Raw genomic sequence first — 21,741 nt, 5'->3', positions numbered from 1 at the left:
TCACCTTCCTCACCCAATTATCATCCCCTATCCTCTCCACAATCTCAAAAAAGAACAGGTACTGAATATATTAGAACTTCATCAAACACAAAGGAAATTTCAGCTGTCCTAATGGTAGTTAAATCAGTTAACACATTTATCTCTACATTGGTTATTGGTCAAAAACATGTATTACTACATGGTCCTAACAATAAATGAGAAATATTCACTCTTGTAAAAGCCATGGCAGTTGGTTTCACAATAGGTAGGAGAATGTATTAATGGGATTTGGTAGGATGATGTGATATGAAATACAATAGGAATAAACAGAAAGTTATAATGGAAAACATGATACCTGAACAGAGAGAGAAATTGCCTATAGACAGAGCTAAGGTGTATATCTTGTTATAAGTTGGAAATATGTAGTTACCCCTTGCCTTTCATGGCTGTTTGGGAACAAACGCACATGAATAGTGAAAATCCATCAATATTAAAAACCTACTTAAAGGGCCCCCAAAGTCATATTTTAACTATGTGATTGTCTAAAAACTCTTTGTAGTGCCCTCATACCATCACCAGACATTAGAATCTACTTGCATATTATTTTCACATCAAATCTTACATCATCCTAAAATACACCCCAAACTAGTGCATTTTGTGATGGATTACTTATCCACAAACAATTGACACCTGCAGAGATGAAACCAAGAAGAACGAGGGATAACCATGTGTATTTATTGTAGTGTCTGGGTTGAATGGGCCTGACATGGGTGGGCAGCACTTCCACACATGTTCATACCATGCTTTTTTATGAGTCTTGAAGGGCAACCATTCCACAATGCTGAGGAACACAAATTTCTGTCTACATAATGAACCTACCCCCACCCAATGCATAGATGTACAGGTAGAAGCTATGTTAAGATGGCTAATGGTGTGTAGAGTGAGAAGTGAGAAGTTGGGTAGGGTGAGGAACAGTGATGTGAAATTATAAGTAAAAAAATGCTAGAAATAAGGAGTTACAATGTGAAATAATAAGTGGAGAGTAGAATAAAGAACCAAGACATGAAATGATACACAGGATAGGATGAGGAACTGGGATGATAAATGAAAGGCATGAACTAACAGGCTAAAAGGGAACAGTGAAGTAGAATGAAATATACCAGGAATGGCTAGGATCAAGTTTCCATATTTAGGCAGCACTGTAATAACTAGTGAGAATATGTGATGGACTTAAATGTATCTGGTGAGGTAAGAGGCAGGGACGTAACCAGTGTTGCCATGGCGGTCCTCCACAAACCACCACTCTGGCGACTCAGCATACACCACCATCACCACCTGACCCGCAACAAGGTTCAGCTGGGTTGCATCAGACCCGCCAAAGTTGTACTGGGCGTAGTAAAACTGAAAGAAAATTTGTGCCTCAGCAGACAATAACTTACCTTTTCTAATTTTAAAGCCAGTTTTTCATACAGTAACATTTCTCAAACCCTGAACCACTCTGTAAATGTCCCTTCAGATTCTCACCTTTGAAATAACACTAACCTGTGGCTCTGGTTCTTGAAGGTCTGATGGCTGCTGTGATGAAGGGTTGCGCACCAGCTCACCATCGTGTATGACCTCATATATGGGACTGCTATCGGCTGCACCACCACCATCACCCTCCTTCGTTCTGCCCCCACCCTGTGTCAAAAACAAATACTGTAGTACTTTATATATAAATAAGGATGAAATTTAACAATCAAATGACATCAAGTTTCTAGACAAAAACTGTAAAAACAGTAACAGTGCCACATGAAAGTTCTTCTCATTTATAATTACTGTACTCTGTCCTCCATTTTTACCTGATCAATTTCTTCATATATATTGTGTTCTTCTGAGATTGGGGAGTTGTACTCATTGGACTGCCGCCGATCCAGTGGTGTGTTGTAGTAGTCACTGGCCTCATCCACAGGGGAGTAGTGATGGCCTGGTTTACTAGGCAGGGGTGTTTGACTACTGGAGGGTTGAGGGTGAGGACCTGGGAAGGACAGGAAGAATTCAGAAATGTGTTCCATAATATTAACGTCTCTCCATACAGTACTGTAAACTGTTGGAACTGTCAAATCAGCATCATATGTAGGAATGGAACTTTAAAAGGTACCAGTAATGCTGTCGTTCCGCCATTTACTGCGAACATAACCCCTTGGACCTGTAGCTATGACATCCTTTTAAGTTTGCTCTTGTTGCAACCATACAATTTCATTCCACTCAAGAGAGGTCATTCACAATGAAGAAAATTATCAAGGCTATACCTAACTCCTCTAGTTTAAAAAGTCTATCTTCCTCCCCATCATCTTCTCTGACACTTTGCTCCTTCCTGGGAGCAGGGGATGGCTGAGACAGGAGTGCCTTCAGGGTACCCACGTCTAATTCTGAAGTATGGAAAATAAGTTGCAAAATGACAAAAAGCTCTGCCAAATTAAAGTGGGTGAACTAAGGCACCCCAAAAAAAGAATGTTAAAAAAGGCAGCAAATAACTCTGACTTACTGTACTGTGGTGGTGGTGGCTGCATCCGACCAGCCATGTACCCTGTAACATGGAACTGAGCTGCTACCCTGCCACCAGATGCACAGGAGGGGAACAGGTCTTCGTAGCGTGGGGGGCGCTCGGGGAGGGGCGGGGGTGGGGCGGCACGGGGCAAGGTGGAGGGACGTTGGGTGGAGGAGGAGGGCATTTGGGTAGGCAGGGATACAGCAGTGGAGACAGCTGAGGGAAGGGCGGTTAATTCACCCTTACCATCACGGTCACTGAAGGGCTTTAACACAGCTGCTCGTACAAAGCCCCTGTTATCTGTGGATGTAAATTCAGTACAACAATTAACACTCTCCAGCTCCTATGACTCACTCTCACCACTGTCATTATGATCAAAGGACTTAAAGGCCACAACCTTTTTTTTTTTTTTTTTTTTTTTTTAATGTGAGGAAGAAGGAACCAAAGGCCATGAGCCCGCAATAACTGTTCCCTCCAAGTGAAAAACAAAATACAAGAAAGAGCCAAATTCAAGATCTGATCATTTTGAGATGCCTGGACACACTACGTTTGAAAGACTGGAGATCATAAGAAGCAGGAAATACAGACAAAGGGAGACAGTTCCAGAGCTGGCTTGTTGCATAAATGAGGGACTGGGAGTAACTGCTCAGAAAAACCCTTATTATCAAACACAGTTAATACTCTCATGCTTCTACACTCATTCTCAGATAAATAACTTCACCTGGTGCTACCTGGAATAGAATGATAGAGTTGTCTTGAACATGAAAGGGTTAATGATGATAATATTAATACCATACTGCCTTCAAGGTAATGGCTACATTCCTTCCTTAAGGCATTTTACTCTTCACTTCCTTTACATATTAACCTCCCATTTTTAATACTAAACCAAGGTGAGTAGCCACTTCACCATGAGGGCATATACCATATGACAATATTCTTGTTAATTTCAGGCAATGTTATTCACCTCACGCAAAACTTTTAATGGCGGAAGTGTTCGATACGGCCTCATTCATCACTTCAGTACCAGAGATCTAACTTAAGCTGAAAAATATTGTCTGGATGCAGGAAGAATGAATTAAAAAAAAAATACTAAGGTGTTTGAACTAATGCATATCTCTCTCCATTCACCAGCATCTTGAAAATAATTCTAAGAGATTAGTATCCACACAAAATAATCAGGAACTATAATTGGTTTGTTCTCCCCTGGCAGAACTGAGCTACTTAACAACCTGAACAGTACGTCATGGCTGCATAGAGTTCAATAAGCCTTGGTGGTATAAACACGGAAGGAGTGTCTTTGGTTAATTATTAAACTAACTCTCTAATCTAAATACATCTGGCCATCAACTGAGCTGAAAGGAACTAGGAATTTGTAGGCCCAAGTTCATCTGAGTGTGATCCCAGTAGACTGCAGGCTGAAGCTGCCCCTCTAGAGACTCCTACAACCCACTATCTTCTTTTGGGGGGATAGGGAGTTGAGGGACATATATATATATACAACCAGGCAGCTTCACTACCCGGATATATCAGTGCCACCATGTGAAGGGGTCTCTCTCCACCACCCTAGTTAAAGTAAGGCCACTACTGTTACTCCAGGATCATCACACACACTGGCCTCACCTCCATCATCGACGAACCAGCGGTCAGATGATCCAAGTGGGTCCTTGTTTTTAAGAAGGGCCACATGGTCACCTGGGTAGAGAGTCAGTTCCATCACCTCAGCTGGAGTGTGCACCTCTGTCACCACGTACACAACATTGGCAGGGTACTTGCCAACCACTTTCTTCTTAACGTTCTGGATGTATGGAAGATAAGAAGGGTTAAAGCATACCTTATGTTTCTTCAATTAATCATCATCATCCCCCCTTCTTTTTCTCACCTGCAGGTGGGGTAAGGTAGAGTCCAGAAGGCAAGGAAAGGGGAAAAAAACATGATAGTGGTGATATCCTGACCATAATAAAGAGATGCACCTGGGCTGAAGCAGCTACTGAGATGTCTGTAATCCCTACAGCCAGAAGATGTCTCACAAGAGATTAGTAAAATCAATTTGTGTTAAGGGGTTATGCTAATGTGGAAGGAAGAGGGGAGGCTATTTGTGCTGCAAAATGGGAAGTACATGGAAGAAATTAAGGGAACTGTTGTCTCTCCTGATTATGAAAGGGCTCTACTTTCATGCCAAGGGTATTATTTATAATTCTTGTGTGAGAAATGTTGCACTGTATGCCAGTAAGACTTAGCTTGTAAGAGAAGAGGATATAAGCAGTAACTTGTCCCTGAAATATCGCTGGCTGGGATACTGACATCTGCCTGCCTTCACTTCTGAATTCCTTAGCTATTCTCCTTAACCCTTTCGCGCACGATAAGTTTCAATAAGTTTTCTGATCCCGGAATTTCGACTACGAAGCCGCCCGGCCGGTGAGCGCGCGCGCGGCAAATTTGAGCAAATTTGAGCGAATGAAACACATTCTTGCCTTATTTTCGCCCCCCCAAAATCAATGTATTCCCATGAAACCTATGTCCAGGTATGCATGGATGTTTGTTCTATCTGATAAACATGACCAAAACACAGGAAAACAACAGCACAGAAAGTTATGAGCCCTGGAAGGCATGTCGAGTAAACATTTTTGACTTCCCAACATCACCGTTTGAATGTTTTCCATCCTACAGGAAAATGATCTAATATTTTTTCATAGAGAATTTCATCAGCTTTCTAACGAAACCAATCTGGTTTAGATACGATGTATACTTTTCGAGAAAATGGTCAAAAACTGAGAGCCATTTTCGAAAAATTTTCACTGACCTCTGAGAGCTAAGTTTTCCCAGGGACCTAACGTTTTTATTACATAGTAATATGCCCCCATTATCCAGCTTTCCCACTGTGACGGGAAAACCCCATACGCCTCATAGTTCTCGAGTAAATCGAAAAAAAGTACAAGGCACTCCGTGCGTGATTGACTTTCGTGATGCGCACATGGCGTACGCAATGTTCCCGTCTACGTAACCACGAATTCTTATGAGAAATATTACATTTTTATGTATTGTACATATATAGAATTTCCTGCTCTTCATCATGGTTCAAACGTGAAATCGATACGTCCAATAGTTTCCGAGTAATTGGCAGAGAAAATGAGAGTATTACTACGAGCCTTTCTCAATGGTAACAGCCGGGAAGAGACACTCATTTCCACCGTCTTTTATCGCACAAAAACGTAACATAATGCTTACATTTTGGTATTGATCATACGTAGAATTTAGTGGTATAGATCATGGTTGTTACAGAAAATCGATAAGTCAAACAGTTTTCGGAGTAATTGGCCGACAAAGTGAGGTTATTACTCCGAGCGCTTGTCACTGATAACAAATGCGAGGAAAAACATTTCCCTCGCCTTTTACCCCCCAAAACGCTACCAAAGGCTTACATTCGGGTATTGATTACACGTAGAATTTAGTGGTATTGATGATGGTTGTAACAGAAAATCGATAAGTCTAATAGTTTTCGAGTAATTGGCCGACAAAGTGAGGTTATTACTCCGAGCGAATGTCACTGATAAACGCGAGGGAAAAAAAAAACATATCCCTCGCAGTTTATCCCCCAAAACGCTACAAAAGGCTTACATTTTGGTATTGATCATACATAGAATTTAGTGATATTGATGATGGTTGTAACAGAAAATCGATAAGTCTAATAGTTTTCGAGTAACTGGCCGACAAAATGATGTTATTACTCCGAGCGCTTGTCATGTCACACAACAACCGCTAGGAACAAAAACATTTCTCTCGCCTTTTACCCCCCAAAACGCTACCAAAGGCTTACATTCTGGTATTGATCTTACGTAGAATTTAGTGGTATTGATGATGGTTGTAACAGGAAATCGATAAGTCTAATAGTTTTCGAGTAATTGGCCGACAAAATGATGTTATTACTCCGAGCGCTTGTCATGTCACACAACAACCGCTAGGAACAAAAACATTTCTCTCGCCTTTTACCCCCAAAACGCTACCAAAGGCTTACATTCTGGTATTGATCTTACGTAGAATTTAGTGGTATTGATGATGGTTGTAACAGAAAATCGATAAGTCTAATAGTTTTCGAGTAATTGGCCGACAAAGTGAGGTTACTCTTCCGATCGCTACCAACTTTTACACACACTGTTTCTTCCTCGCACACCGGCCTGAAGACTATGCTACTAACTTTCTTTTTCCCCTATCTGTAGACTATTACATCTTCCATGGATGTTTTTCTATTGTTATAACCTACTACACATAAACATAACTCTTCTATAGTTACTGCTGTGGAGATTTACTTTCTTTCATATGTGTAATCTGTAGGAGAAAATGGATATTTGTCTGAAAGTGTGAGAGGTAATGGTAATAGATTATTACATATATCAACAAAATTTGCAGAACTCACTTCCTCCAGGGGTGTTGATCCAGTTAGACCACGGATTTGAAGATAAGGAGTTATGTAGTGTGTGTGTGTGAGTCAGCTTTTCCACGAGAGTATGAGGCAACGCTATTTTTAGCACACACCACACTCGTTCACGGAAACTCGCAGCTTGTTTGACGTATATTTCATACAATTCCATACGCATTTACACTATCAGAATCACAATAATTCCAGCCCTAAAAACACCGGTAATTCTCCCCTCCCAACTTCAGGTTTGCCCCTTCACAACACTGTTTCATGCCACACATAACGCTTGCTGGCTCCATAATTTCACCAAGCCATCCACAGTATGTTTCACACAATATATATTTATGCCTTGGCTTCATTTATATACGTATTTCCACTCACGCCATACGGCCTGCGGGGTGTGGAGTGGTGCAACCCCGCTACACTGACCATGTGTCTGGCTCCAAGGCCCAACGATTGCTAACGGCCAGAATTGCTTTTCAATACATATATGAATGTTCCATCAACAATATCACATCACTATATGTTCACATACAATGTATTATCTCACTGATTCAATAGGGTCTTTGCCTTGGGCAAGAGGAGGAGAATTATGGACGATTTAAAGGGAACCACGAGCTGTCAAACATCACTGGCTGACTGCTCAACAAACACTGAGGTTGGAGGGAGCGGGCTGAGGCTGATAAGGCAAAGCAGTGTTGCCAATGACTTACCTCCAGTAGGCCTTGGCTACCCTAAGACGCGCCAAAAAATCACGCAAATCGGCCTATAAGTTTTTTTCTGACGAATATTTTTGGGCCTTGAAGGGGCCTTAAGGACGCGAGTCGCGTGACTGTGTCTGGCGGAGTGCAAGCCGACATCACGCGAATCGCGCGACTGTGCCTGAAAGGGTTAAATGGTCTGAATACCTGAAGCAAATTTGCTCATGAATAAATACTTCCAGACCGATATTTTTACTAGTACAGTAATCAAATTATGAGAAGGAAATAAGTACATACTATTTTAAGCAACAGTACAGTACCTCATGGCCATCCTTCTTGGCAGTGCTGTCGAGGCCCTTGCGTGCACGGGATTTGGTGCGTGCAAGTGTACGCTGGAGGGAATCAGCTGGGATAAAACTCAGCTGTCTGAACTCTCCAATCTGCTGTAAATACTTCACACGGAACTGGGACAACATTTCCTCCTCACCAGTGTATGACAATCCAGGCACCTGATGCAAAAACAAGACACCTTTGAAACCTTCCTGATTCTAAACCACACTCCACACCTGCTTTTCTTCAGATAATCTAATTTCTATACTAAAAAACAAGACAGAAAAAAGAAAATCATCCACATTTCTCTTTCCACCTACGGATGGAAAAATAAAAGGAGGGGGGGAACAATACAGTATGCAAATACTGAATACTTCTTGTCCTGTACATATTCCTGTGTTGCTCTCTCTATAAAGACATGGTAGTCACTTTTCTGATATATGGTAACGTGCAATATTACATTGCAGCAAATCTTCAAGCACTTACAGTGTTCTATTACTGTGCTGATCTCTCCATTAAGACTGCCTCTATTTTTCTGAGTATGTTACCTTTTCACACAACACCTATGCAAATCATAATAATAACACACTAAACACAGATTGGTCTCCACCTCCTAACTCTACCCTGGGTGGACTAGACTGGTTATGTGGTGGGTCAGATGCTGAAGGTCTAGAAAGCATGGCATCATTTGATATGACAAAATCCTCCCCATTATTTTCATATCACATAGTACAGTACTACATTTTCACCATTATTTTCATCCTGACCTAGTTTTCTCACCTAATCATTTACTGACTATGATACAAAAACGACACATTTGTTACTGTAATTTTAGTGTTTGAAGCTGCATGTTTTGCAGTGAGTGAAGAAATATGAAATGAGTCCATGTCTTCTGAGAAACACTGGCCACTCAACACAAATCCAACTGATCAACAAACGTTAAAACATTGCATAACACCTCAGTCAAGGAAAACTCAACTACTCTATATCATGGAAAGTAATATGGATACTAACCAACTCATAGGATGTACTTGGAGTTAATAACCAAACAAGCACAATGGTTAATTAATTTTCAAGCAAAATTCAAACAATCATATCAAGCCATTTACACAGTACTCCTTTCACTTCAAGTATATAATGTACTGTAACTCAGTGATAAATATATGCACCTGTAGCATTTAGCCCTCATTTCAGGATGCCTATATTAGAGTTATTTTTCAGTATTAAGTACACAGAAAAAAAAAGTAGCCTACTAATGTTCCACTACCACTCCTAAGGCAAGCAGACCAACTTCACCCATCTGACTGCATTTACTGTACGAAAAATGCTGATATTTTGGAGGCCATACCTGACTTACAGCGAGAACGGCCACTACAACAATGGGATGAGAGGCAGGGAAGACCATGACCTTGAAGGGGATTATTACTCTTCTCCCAAGTGAGCTCCATCTCTCTTACCCACTTGACCCACTTACTGCTACCTGACGGCTCCACAACTTTAATCTCTTGAACTTGGGTGACCTCCTCCTTAGTTTAGCCTTTTCTGCTGCCACACAATCTTATTTTCCTTAGGAAAGGTCACTGCTACTGAAGGGATTTATTAACTCTTTCAATCCAGTTATGTATTTTATACTTTATTCTTGCTACCAACCAGGCACTTCATTTAGCACAGGATACAATACTAGAATCTGAGGCATAATGTAGCTTTCATTGACCTCTTCACTGTTGGAGATCTTACCCCCGCCCCACCCAACCATCCACCACCCTCTTTATGTCCAGCTCTCTAGTGCAAGGGTTAATAATTCTCTCCATCCTTAATGTACACTACTAGTCAACTCTGCAACAATCTTCCTAAGTCTGTATTTCGTTCTGCCAATGACATCCTGTCGTTAAAACTCAATTTATCCAAACATCTAAAAGTAGATGGATATATATTGATTCTGGCTTGCTCTCCTTCAATTTTTCTTGGATAGCAACATTCTGCGAGCTTTCTGTCTTTTGCCTCATTTCTCTTTGGCCATCCATCCATCCATCATCCAATCCTACGTTGCCCCATGGGGAGCGTAGGAGCCCGGGGCTATGCAGTTGGTCCTGACATTTAAGATGAGAGTGAACACGAAAAAGAAAGTATTCACTTAAAATTTTTCATTTAAAGTAGCATTTTACCTGAACATATCAAGGACTTTAACTGAGAACTGACTACAAAATACAAATGTGCCATACGTATGTATTGTAAAAAAAAAAAAAAAAAAAAAAAAAAAAAAAAGTTAAAAAAGCTCCTAATCTGACAACAACAGTGCCCTATGTAGCAAGTCACATACTATCCTGCTGTGAACACAAACCCATTACTTATATCAAACCGAATGAGGTGGTACTGTACTGAAAACAAACTGCTTACCTGTGCCAAGTAGAGGTATGACTGAGCGAGGCGTCCCTGAAGGTACATGCGTGTGGCCACCAAAGATCGTGTGCACATCAACATAATCTCTGTGCCGGAACGAGTCAACACTGGGAGGTCCATCATCAGCTGGGTGTTTAATGCCTCGTATGTCCCCTTCTTCTGCATTAGTTCTTCCTCCAGCTGACGGTAAAATAATTATTTCTGACGAAGCAAACCACAAATACATAGTACAGCAAGCCTCACTTTATGATAGGGATGCATTCTTGAAAAAAGTATCATACCATGACTGATTGTACAGTGGAATTTAGTGATCCAGTGATCGTATAAGCAAGAAAACCAATTGTATAATGGGAAACTGGGCATCACGGTGACTGTGTATGCAAAATAAATTATCACAAATAGAAAAAAGGTCCTACATTCTTATTGTTTGTATTAAGTGAATAATCATATACCGTAATGAGCAACTGGTGAGGGCATGCTGTATTTACCTTGCCTGTAACAAGTTGATTTCGTGTGATGCATAAAAGCGACTTCAGAAAAAGTATTTTGATTTTTGTACCAAGGAGAAAGCATCTAAATTGATAAAATACTGGTACTAACAATTCTCTTTTTTGCAGGATCCCTGTTGCGGTCCAACTTGTACTGAGCATTGTCATAGTCCAGCCGTTTGTCGTGCCTCTTCTGGATCAGTCGTTCAGGTACATCTAATAAACACAACAGCTGCTTGGTTGGCATGATGATACGCTGCTTTACAAAGTTGTCCTTGAGGTGAAAATTAAAAAGCAAAAGGGAAAATCAGCTGCCTGTGGCCTCTTTTACATAAAGTGCATACACCAGTGCATGTATGTTGATAAAGCTTCCTCTCACAAAGAATATATAATACATTCAGTACAGCAATACACTGCATTGTACATACACAACAGGGAGAAAAAAAATGGTGAAAGCATGCATTACTTACAAAGTTTTCAAAAAGTCTACTGCATGTGTCCTTCACAGTGCGTTGCAAGGCCTCCACCTCTGGCTTACAGGCTGAATCCAAGAAAATATCTGCCAGACCCTTGACAATCTCCAGCTCGGACTGGTGGCGTGCTCGTATACATTGCCGCACCACCTCCACTTCCTGCGCCATGGCTGACACCCAATTTTGGAGGCACCGGAACTTGGCTACCTCCTCGTCATAATCTGGATCTCTTGTCTGTGGCAGAAATTGATCAAGTCATGTACCCTCCACTTTGCCACAGTACTGTCCTGTATAACACACTGTACTGACTTTCCACAACACTGAATAATATAAAGTACTGCAACCAAGAAAAAAAAATGGCCAACCATTTCATGCAGTAACAGACAATCCATTACTATTCCTCTTGAACTATGAAATGCCCTTGTCTAAGCCACCACAGAACAGATTCTAGCTACCTTCAGATGATGCTATGGTTGTTTTTCTTAACTTGGCCAAAGTTTTGTCCTTTTGCATCTTATTGTATGTAGCTCAGTGGCAGAATAAGGCAATATTATGGCTCTAGCTACTAACCAATTGCCAACAGATTTCTCTATGTCTTTTGCAATTACCGTACTATGTTTCTCATCCTATCAACTCCCCACAGTTCAAACATTTTTTTAAATAAGCCCCTTTCCACTGCTCTTACTCTTACCATCTCACACTCATGCAATACCAATCTCACATCCATACTGATATGTTTTGGGCACTGACACACATTTCAGCACTCCTCTTCAAGCCTCCATGCTCATACCTCTATTCAGCAGTAAGACCTTCACAGCAGCCGATGTTGTTGCTGTGGTCCAACACTCCTCTGAACATGACTGCAGATCAAAACTGCCATTCTCCTGAAGTCAACCACTCTCTTATGGGGGGACTGGGAGTTGTGAGATATTTGTATAACTGGCAGAAGAGTCATTCACCTATATAGTGCCACCACTTGAAGGTATCCCTCTTCAACATCATGGCCTTTATGGCAATATACAATGCGAAACGCACAAACTGTACCTGTGACATTATCCCCAACATCTCAGAGAACTGTGTAGAGATCCTTGCAGATTTCTTTGCCACTGAGTGCAGGGATAACCGCTGCATTTTGCTCTGAAGGGACTGGTCACTCTCAAAGCGGTACTTATTAACTGAAACAACAGGTAAACAATCATTCAAGAACAACTTGTCTTTAGTTACACACAATATCTAAATTACAGGTTTGGAATACAATAGTTCAACTCAGTATAAAAACAGATCAGTACTGCTTATCGCATTGAACTATGTGTTCTATATCTTGCTCTATATACAGTACATAAGATTATAAATTTCATATACAGGTATTTATAAAAATATCATAAAATAAATGATAGCAGGAAACTCTGTCTATAAATAACTGTTCATTTGTCATACTTAAATACAACTCTTGTCACACAAAAATCTACCAGCAGTATCTAACTTTATCAAACTTAAATCAGTTATATATATCCAAATTTGACAGATGTATATCCATCTCTGTCTTACTTAAATCCAGTCTCTTGGTGTACTCGTTTATCTCTTTGGCAACGTCGGCCATCTTGGCATTGGCCTTGATGAGATCAGTATAATCAGGATGCTCTGTCGCTGTCTCATTCACTAGCCGGTCAAGGAAAAGTGGGTACCTAAACGAAACAAACGATAAGACCTCATTATACAGGCTGTCCCAGGAAATGTGTGAAAAAGCTTCAGGTTATTCTTCAGCTAATTTTGAGTAATGAGATGGTTTGGGCATTTGGAGAGGATGGAGGAAAACTGGGTGTGAAAGGTGAGAGGTGTGAACACTAAAGGTGGAGTTGCATAAGGCAGACCAAAAAAGATCTGGAACATGGTCATACAGTGTGACCTCAGCGATAAGGGACTGCATAGGGAGGCTGCCAGAGACTGTGCATGGAAACTCCCACACTGCAGTTGGCCGGAGTGCAGCTGATGTTTCTATGAACTGAAAGCTAAACCAAGTGCAAAAAATTGCTACAGGTATTCACTTCCTGAAATATGATAGAAACTGCTGGAAAAAAAGAAATCTCAGACGTGTAATAAGATTTGTAACTCTAACAGCCAATGTAACTTACTTGAGAATCCTTTGCACAGGCTTGATAAGTACTGATCTCATATCCAATAACTGGATCTTGTGCTGCTGAAGCTCGTTTAACACCCACTGCAGAAATACCGATGGCTCTGGTTCATCTGCATACTGTACAGTATATAAATAAAATTATTAATTCTACACACACATAAATAAATAAAGGCATCATTACAACTCAAGGATGCATTAAAAAATATCAAAACGTTTCCACATACAGTGACTGGTACTGTAAACTGAAGGAACTAGAAAATCCACTTCATGGTAGCAATGGAACCTTAATTAGGCAAGTTTTCTGTAATGTACTGTGGACTTAACATTAAATAACATTATGTTTTGAATAATATACTTCACAGACTTCGCTTAGGCCACTAGTTAACATCCATAAATCTGAAAAATAAACATTCATCCTTTACTAATAACTATCACTTTTCCTATTATACTTACTCTTTTCATAAGTGGTTCTGCTCTGACATTGTGGTTTGAACAGTATACTTTATAGGTTTCACAGAGATCATCAGCACAAAGCAGGAAGACTCGGCCCACACACAACTCCTCGTCGTCCTTGAAGGCAACACTGTCTAAATGACGTGTGAGCTTCTTGGCCACATCCACAACCTGCAGTCAAATACAGCTCATAAGTATAACCACAGACATACATATTAAACCACTTTTGAAATGGTGAAGCAATCTTTGTGGCCAATGAAACTTCTCAGAATACTGAGTGGATCATCATCATCATCATTTCACCCTTTTTTTTTTCTCACTCAAGGACGAGAGGTAAAGCTTAAAATACAAGGAGAGACAATAGCAGCACAAAGGCAGAACTAATTAATGGCACATCCAGTGAAATAGATCATGCATTCACTCACCATTCAAGTCCCAGAACCCTGTTTTCACCTCACAAACACAGCCACCCACACTTCCCCTGTCACTTCCCTAGCCTCTTCAACCTCCATACCTCACCTTCTCACACACTTATCCATCCTATCTATCCATCTTCTTTCTGGCCTGCCACATCTCCCACCTTAAAACTCACTTAGCTTGAATTCCTAAGGGCTAAAATATTCACCTGCTTTATGTTACCCATCAGTGCTGGAATATCGACAGCCTTTGACTCCCTCTGCGATGGTGCAAGGCTGATCACCTGGATGAGAGCCTCCAAATCGTGAATGTACTCGTGTTCCGTAGTCACTATCTCTTGCACCAATTCCCTCCGCAGGTTGGCACGACCTTTGGACTGGGGGAAATGACAGACTCACATAAATTATCCTAATTATTCCTCTATTTCCATTCTTTCCAATACAGTACAGACATTAACTCATCATCAAAATAATAACACAACTTGAAATTGCAAAAAAATTGTATCTATGGTAATTATGTTTTGTTCACATTAACTTGACAAAAACTTTCATCTTTTGTAGCCTATATCCTACAGCTCAATGTAAGACTGAGACAATACTACATCCCAGCATCCATTTCATAGCACTGTTTTATGACCTGCACCATATTCTAGTATGGCATTAATCTTTTCTTACAGCTCAGCATTCAAGACGGAGATGTGGCAATTTTATAGCTAGTTAAGGTGAGCCGAGCATTGTGATGATTTTTACCTTTCTCTCTCTTACTGATGCACCTCTGGCTGCCTGAGCATCCTGGGGTTCCTCCACAGGTAGTGAGGCTGTGTCATTATCCTTGTTGTCTTCTTTATTGCCCATTGCACTTGTCTGTCCTGTACCAACGTCACTCTTTGCCTCTGAATCCTTTGCAGCCTGCAGTTGGAATTCTGGAAAATATGGGGTACTTCAAATCTTCAATCCAGGCAACATCCATTTTTTTTTTTTTTTTTTTTTCTGCTACCTAATAATTTTAATAATTTTAATCAACTGGAGCGCCCCCTGGAATTGAAGGAATTAATGAAGCCAAGGTTTTATTCTTCACATCTGATGTCTCTCCTAAACTGCATACCGGTATCACTTGGAGATGGGATTAATAAAATTAGAAATACATTGCTGGGTTCAAGGGATTATACAAACATTCGATTTACCCATATTATATGCCTGTCACTCTACATCTGAACTACCTCTTCCTTGATCATCACAGGTACTAAATGAGGGTCAACAGACTGGCTTTGGAGGACCATAAAATGATCCCTCAAGTTAAAAACTCCCTCTCTTTACATACCTGGTGATTTAATGGGTTAAAGTGCTCCACATGGACGTGGCATATATAACTGATGATTTACTGTACAGTGCTTATACAACAAAACTACTGACCTTGAGATGGCTGTGAGTAATATTCTTCAACTTCCTCATAGAAGCTCTGGGACACTTTGGGTGGGGGTGGAGGTGCTGGACGCTGAGGTACCAGGCCAGATGATGATGTGCTGCTGTGGCCCTCTGCTAAGTACATAAAACACAGGATTATAATATGCATACATATGATGTTTTTAGCAAGAAATGGAGAAAACAAATCAAGAAAGATAATAATGACATTCTTGGGTTGATGGAGCTGGTGCATGGCTATTGTTAGTACAGAAAAATATACATACACACACATACCTGATAAGCATGATTCTTCTCTGGCAAGGGGGAGATGAGATACATCCTCTGGGAAGGCTGCAGTGCTGTCTGAACGAGGAAGGGACGGAACAGCTTTGACCGGTGGCTTAGGCTGTCTCTTAGGCCCCACGCTCTGTGATGGCCTGACAGCTTCCGGTACTTTTGGCTTTTGTATCTTTGCATATATTGGCTCACTGGTCACAGAGGCAGCCACAGAAGGTTTTGGTGAAGAATATGTGGCTGCAGATATAGTTGCACTACGTAATCTGGCAGAGGAAACTGGAAGGTTGGCTGACTGTGAATTAGCTGGAGTTTCTGAAATTCTGGTGGAGTTTGAGGATTCATACCCAATAGATTTTGAGGATTCACTTCGGATTAATTTTGTTCTTGGTGGAATTGCAGGCTTGATATTTCTGGGTGCTGCAATGGGAGCCTGAGATTTTAGCACTTCAGCTGGCTTCCTTGTCACTGGAGGTTTTGGTGAGGCTCTTAGTGGCTGTGAAGGAACAGATGCAGACACTGTTGTTTGTGGTTTAGTACCGGTATCTGTGGCTTGTGGTTTAGTCTCTGTTGTTTGTGGCTTATCACATAACTTTCGACTATCTGAGGCATTTTTGTCAACACTATCTGAAGTCAAACTTTTCATCTGCACTTGAGCGACTGGTTCAGTGACAGTTTTTTCTTCATTCTTGGTAACATTTACCTGATCCTTTGATGCTGGTTCAGTGGTTTCTCTCTCTGTGAAAATGCTCTCACTACTTCTTTTGTCAAATGAAGTTTTTATGGTGGAGTCTAACGAAGCTATATTCTTGGCTAGTACTGACCCAACATCCTGCTTCTTGATTGAGCCAAAGTCATCTTTATTGTATGACCGTCTCTTCCCTCCTGTGCTAAAAGGAGAGGAGCTTCTTGATCGTTCATGAAGAGACTCCTGTACTGGCAGCCTTGACTTGCGTTCAGAGGCTGAGTCTCCTCCAGGGTCTGACAACTGAGTAATCATTTCCTTTGAGCCAGATGACTTTCCATCTAATATCACAGATACATAATTCTTAGGACACATGCCCTTTGAGCCAGTCATGTTTTCCACAATAACCCAATTATTATCCACATGATTTACTATTTTCAAGATATCACCCTTCGTCATGGCAACATCTCCAGGCTGATCACCATGAAAGTCAAACACGGCCTTAGCATGACCCAAATAGGCCTTCTGTGTAGCCTCTTCAGACCGTGCCAGGAACATTTCTTCCTCATTATGGAGACAGTTTACTATAATGTCAACATAAGAGGTTGGAAATATGCCTAAGGACTCACCAACCCGACCTAAAGTCCAGTGGGAGTCTACATGCTTCAAGAGATGTATTATGTCTCCTTTCTTGAAGGTCAACTCATTGGGATACTGAGCCTTAAAGGAAAACACAGCTCGTCCATATGGCTCAATCCCTGTGTTGTCTTCATTGTATCCTGTAGACAACACATTATAATTCTTGGCAAGAGTATTGTTGTTTAACAGTAGAGATGAGGTTCCCTTATTATCTAACAGATTCTGAGAAAAATATTCATCAATTCTCTGAGACAGACTATTGAGCACACTATCATTTTCTGTTTCTTGGACATTTGAAAAGGCACTTGTTTCCGCTTCTCCTCCATGAGCAGCAAGATCACCAGAAAGACTGGGACTTGCGAGAGGTACATCTGGTTCAAGAATATTTTCATACCTGTGCAACACACGTCCACTGTCTGACTGGCTTTTGTTAAGCCAAGTGGAATCAGTGCCAGCTGGAGCACTTTCAAATAAATTTGTTACCGGTACATCATTTGAGGGCAAAGTACCTTCAGGAATGTTTTCATACCTATACTTTGAGGTACAGTTTGAAGCTGAGGCACTGTTTGGGCTTACAAAATCAAAAGTGGTATCAACATTATTACAGACAGTGCTTTCTCCCTGAATTTTTTCTTTGGGAGAAAATAAACCAGGCATATTCTGCTTAAAGTAATCATCATCAAACAAGTCATCCTCATCACCAGCACCTAATGTTTTCCATGCAGAAGAAGTTTTTGAAAGTGTCACAGGAGGGTCTGATTTTCCACCTCCATCATGAGCAGCTGAAGATGTGGATGTGGCAGGAATATGAGTAGCGGTGGAATTATCGTATCCAAAACTTGACACTGATGTCTGGCTTGGGGCAGGAGGGCTGAAGACAGGCTGAGCAGCGGAATTATCGTATCCGAATCTCAGCACTGATGTTTGGCTTGGAGCAGGAGGGCTGAAGATGGGCTGAAGATCTACTGGCTGATCAAGACCAGCAACCAGACTGTTCACTGTGGTGGTGTCTTGAGCTGCACTCGTGAAATCCAACATGGAACTCTCCTCAGAAGGTGTTAAAGGCACTAAGTCATCCTCTATAATATCCACAAAGTTGCTAGGAAAGATGCCTGTCTCTCCATGGCTTTCTCCTCTGAAAAAAAGAAAACAAAAGAAAAAAAAATTAATCCACAGTCTTACAGTAATAAACCTGCTACTGTTTCATATCAGTACCACTAACTGGTGGAAATAGGCACTAAATGCATGTAGCCTAGAGTACTACAACAGTTCAATGCATTAATTATGGTAATTCTGAAAGCACTAAACCTAAAAATGTTCATAACCTGCTCTAGAGGTAATACCAGCAGCTACAACTTTACTCTGTAACATGTTTCTTGGTGTGATGAAAAAATGTACTTACAAATGACTGAGTCATGTACTCACCGATACCAGTCATTGTCAATGACATGTGTTATGTTGACGATGTCTCCTGCATACAGATTTAGCTCCTCGGGAAGTTGTGCTCTTATGCTTAACTTGACTCGACCTCTCATCCTTACAGGTTTCTCTGCAGTGTCTTCCACCTGGAAAAGCATCCATCATTGCCATCATCATGCATGGTTTTATGTCTGTTTTCCATCTATTATAGTTCTTCCAGAAGCTGAATGAAATCATTCCAAGGTAACAAGGCTAAACCACCAGAAGACATCACCAGATTCAAAGAGTTAAATTATATTCAGTATAACTGTGTGTAACTCTACCTGCATGATGTCTTTGTTGATGGGCCACACAAAGTTGCGGGGGAATATGCCCTTCTTGCCATGGAGCTCACCACACCACCAAGATTCATCTATTTCATTCAGACCAATTACAAAATCTCCTGAAAAGATATTGACCAAAAATTATGTAACTGTAGTACTAGTCCAGTAAATCTTTTATAAACTATCTAAAGGATAAGTGCATAATTAAATCAGATGCTTCAAACATCTTAATTTATGAACCTGATATGTTACATTAACTACCTTAGTTTTTCTGATAAATTGCAGCAGAGAATTGCACAATCAAGTACTGTATACTGGTACTGTACAGATCAGTCACTGAACATTCAATGTCAGTGATAAATTACAGTGTAGCTAGATAATAAGATCACCTAGATAAGAGGCACCACCCTCATATATATATCTTTCCATCCCATCCCCATAGCTCTTTCCTCCTCACTCACATATATATCTAGTACATAGCCCTAGTTAATCTCTCATACACCATTCTCATCAAATATCCAACCTACCTCTAGCTAAACCAAGGTCACCAGCTTGTGATGGCAAAAACTCTGCTGTGGCAACGAAGAGGGGAAGATGAGAGGGGTGTGGTGGCAGGTCGATGGTCACCAAGACACTGGAGGGTACCCGGCCCACTGACCCACCACCTTCTGCCTCCACCCAGTGTCGGTCCACAACTGAGATGATCTGAGAGGGTGAACTGACTATAAAAACCTGTGCACTGCAGAATGAAAAGAAATATTAATCTATATACGGTATCCATCTTCAGCAAAATGCCTTCATCCTGGAAGGGGTGGCCACAAATGAATAGCCTCCATGTCACTTTGCCCTATGCAAACAGTTAAGACTAAAACATTCCATACCCACTCACTGCTAACTGACTGTCTTAGCTCACCCTCTTGATACACTACCAGTAGGTTATTTATATCATTACAATACAGCAATATCACACAAAAGAATACTGAAGTTTATATGTACAATAAATCATTAAGTAGAAGCTACAAAATCTCAGCCACTTAGAATACTGTACTCAATTCACCTTAACCTGGCCCAGATTTTTTGCCTACTGCAGTTTATGTCTTGAAGCTCAGTGTCAGAATGGTCTAATATTATGGCTCTACATTCTTCCCACAGCACTTCTTCATGACTACTATAACTTTCCAGTGTTAATCTACTGCTAACTCTCAGGACTTAGGATGGAGATAGGGTAATTTTAGGTCAAGTTAGAGTAAAACAAGCATACCTTGAATGATACCAAGATTAGAACCAAAAGATACAATGCTTAGGACTGAATGATTACGGTACTACAATTGGGATAAAATAATGTTCCTTTCACATATACAGTATGGTACATTCAAACTCATTAGGCTTGTTTTGTGTACCATATTGTATTACCTATGAATTCTCCCTGATTTCCACCCAAATAAAAATGAAGAGGATTTTATATAAAGATCAAGTGGGCTGGTGGAGGGTTAGTGTCCCTTCCTGTAAAACCATCAACTCAATGATAAACAGTCACCCCTTACAGGATTATGGTGTCAGGCTATACATAGATCGACAGACAGAAGATAAGTTTAATTCAGATCATATTACCAAAACCAAAGAGCCTACCTGAACAATGTCATTCTTGTAGAGGTTGAGCTCCTCGGAAGAAATGCCTGAAAAATCCGAAATACACCTGCAAACATCTCCAGCTTTCATCTTGACTGTTTCCAAGGTGTGACCAAATTCATGCTGTGGTGGAGCTGCTTCCTGCAGAAGAAATGTAGATGATACAAGGGACATACGGTAATAAACTTGGTATCATTAATTACATTTGACTAGAGGGCAGTACTGCTATACTATGTCCAATTATGAAAAACTTGATCATTATTTGGCAACCCATATCTTAGTAATGGTTTGCAGAGACCAAATAGCTACAGGAGAGAGAGAGAGAGGAGGGGAGTTAATAATAATAATAAATAAATATGGGATAACAGCACGTCTACTAATGGCAACCTGAAAAATAAAACAGCAAACCCTACCTCCGTCATAGTCAGTCACGAGCAAATTGGTTCCGTGACAGAAAGAATTTTAAAGCAGCCTCTAAGACTCACACAGGGCACACCCACATTAATCCCACCTGCCTTCCGAGGTCATAGTTCACAGAGGATGACAGAACACCCTAAAATAAACCCCTGTCTTAATCGCCCTGCCATATTTACCTTAGGCACCACTACTCAAAGCTGCCACTGAATACTGTCCTCGTACACCCTCCTTCTAGCGGTATTCATGGTAATTCCTTTGCACCTGAACTTTAACAATAATTTCTATGGTGATGTCCAGCAACTTGACTTGTTAAGGTTTGTTTACCTCGTACTTCTGCACTAAACACGTCCCATCTTCAATCTTGTACTCCTGTATTTATTTATTTATTTGCTTACTAAGGGGAAAATAATGTCGATATGATTCAGTTTTATGTATTTTATTTCGATATAGGCATATAAATGGCACAGGAAACAAAAATGGTCGAATATTGTATGCAACTATCATATAATAAATTGCTAAAAGTCTGAGTATTTTATATAAACAGCACAGTTTGGATAAAAAGATAATATTAGAACACAATTGATTTATCCTGTGGCTGATATTTCATTGT

General features: G+C 40.6%; 1 protein-coding gene across 1 annotated transcript; it reads right to left on the bottom strand.

Annotated features, from left to right (window-relative positions):
• Positions 1-1,209: 1,209 nt before the first annotated feature.
• On the bottom strand, positions 1,210-20,804 carry LOC145413657 (uncharacterized). Its single transcript, XM_080283316.1, has 22 exons — positions 20,715-20,804; positions 19,613-19,790; positions 19,086-19,204; positions 18,769-18,908; positions 18,331-18,478; positions 16,020-18,225; positions 15,735-15,857; positions 15,087-15,244; positions 14,531-14,698; positions 13,906-14,076; positions 13,448-13,569; positions 12,864-13,000; positions 12,360-12,490; positions 11,313-11,549; positions 10,955-11,116; positions 10,352-10,534; positions 7,945-8,133; positions 4,130-4,304; positions 2,507-2,809; positions 1,803-1,996; positions 1,522-1,638; positions 1,210-1,380 (listed from the first exon to the last, which is right to left on the bottom strand). Exons 1-22 carry the CDS (start codon positions 20,802-20,804, stop codon positions 1,210-1,212), a joined length of 5,622 nt encoding a protein of 1,873 aa, XP_080139442.1.
• Between the last annotated feature and the right edge of the window lie 937 nt (positions 20,805-21,741).

This window comes from Coenobita brevimanus, chromosome 12, assembly GCF_032717465.1.
Source record: "Coenobita brevimanus isolate Jiangsu-jjx chromosome 12, ASM3271746v2, whole genome shotgun sequence".
In the NCBI taxonomy this organism is placed as follows: domain Eukaryota; kingdom Metazoa; phylum Arthropoda; class Malacostraca; order Decapoda; family Coenobitidae; genus Coenobita; species Coenobita brevimanus.
This window is presented reverse-complemented; position numbering and strand designations above follow the sequence as displayed.

Bases quoted from the DNA above. Each gene is read 5' to 3' on its own strand.
- LOC145413657 (XM_080283316.1), bottom strand. From the start codon at position 20,804: ATGAAAGCTGGAGATGTTTGCAGGTGTATTTCGGATTTTTCAGGCATT. The intron at 13,570-13,905 runs GTAAGTATAATA...TATACTGTACAG, and splicing joins CAGAACCACTTATGAAAAGA to TATGCAGATGAACCAGAGCC. The intron at 12,491-12,863 runs GTAAGACAGAGA...CTGTTGTTTCAG, and splicing joins CACCAAGAGACTGGATTTAA to TTAATAAGTACCGCTTTGAG.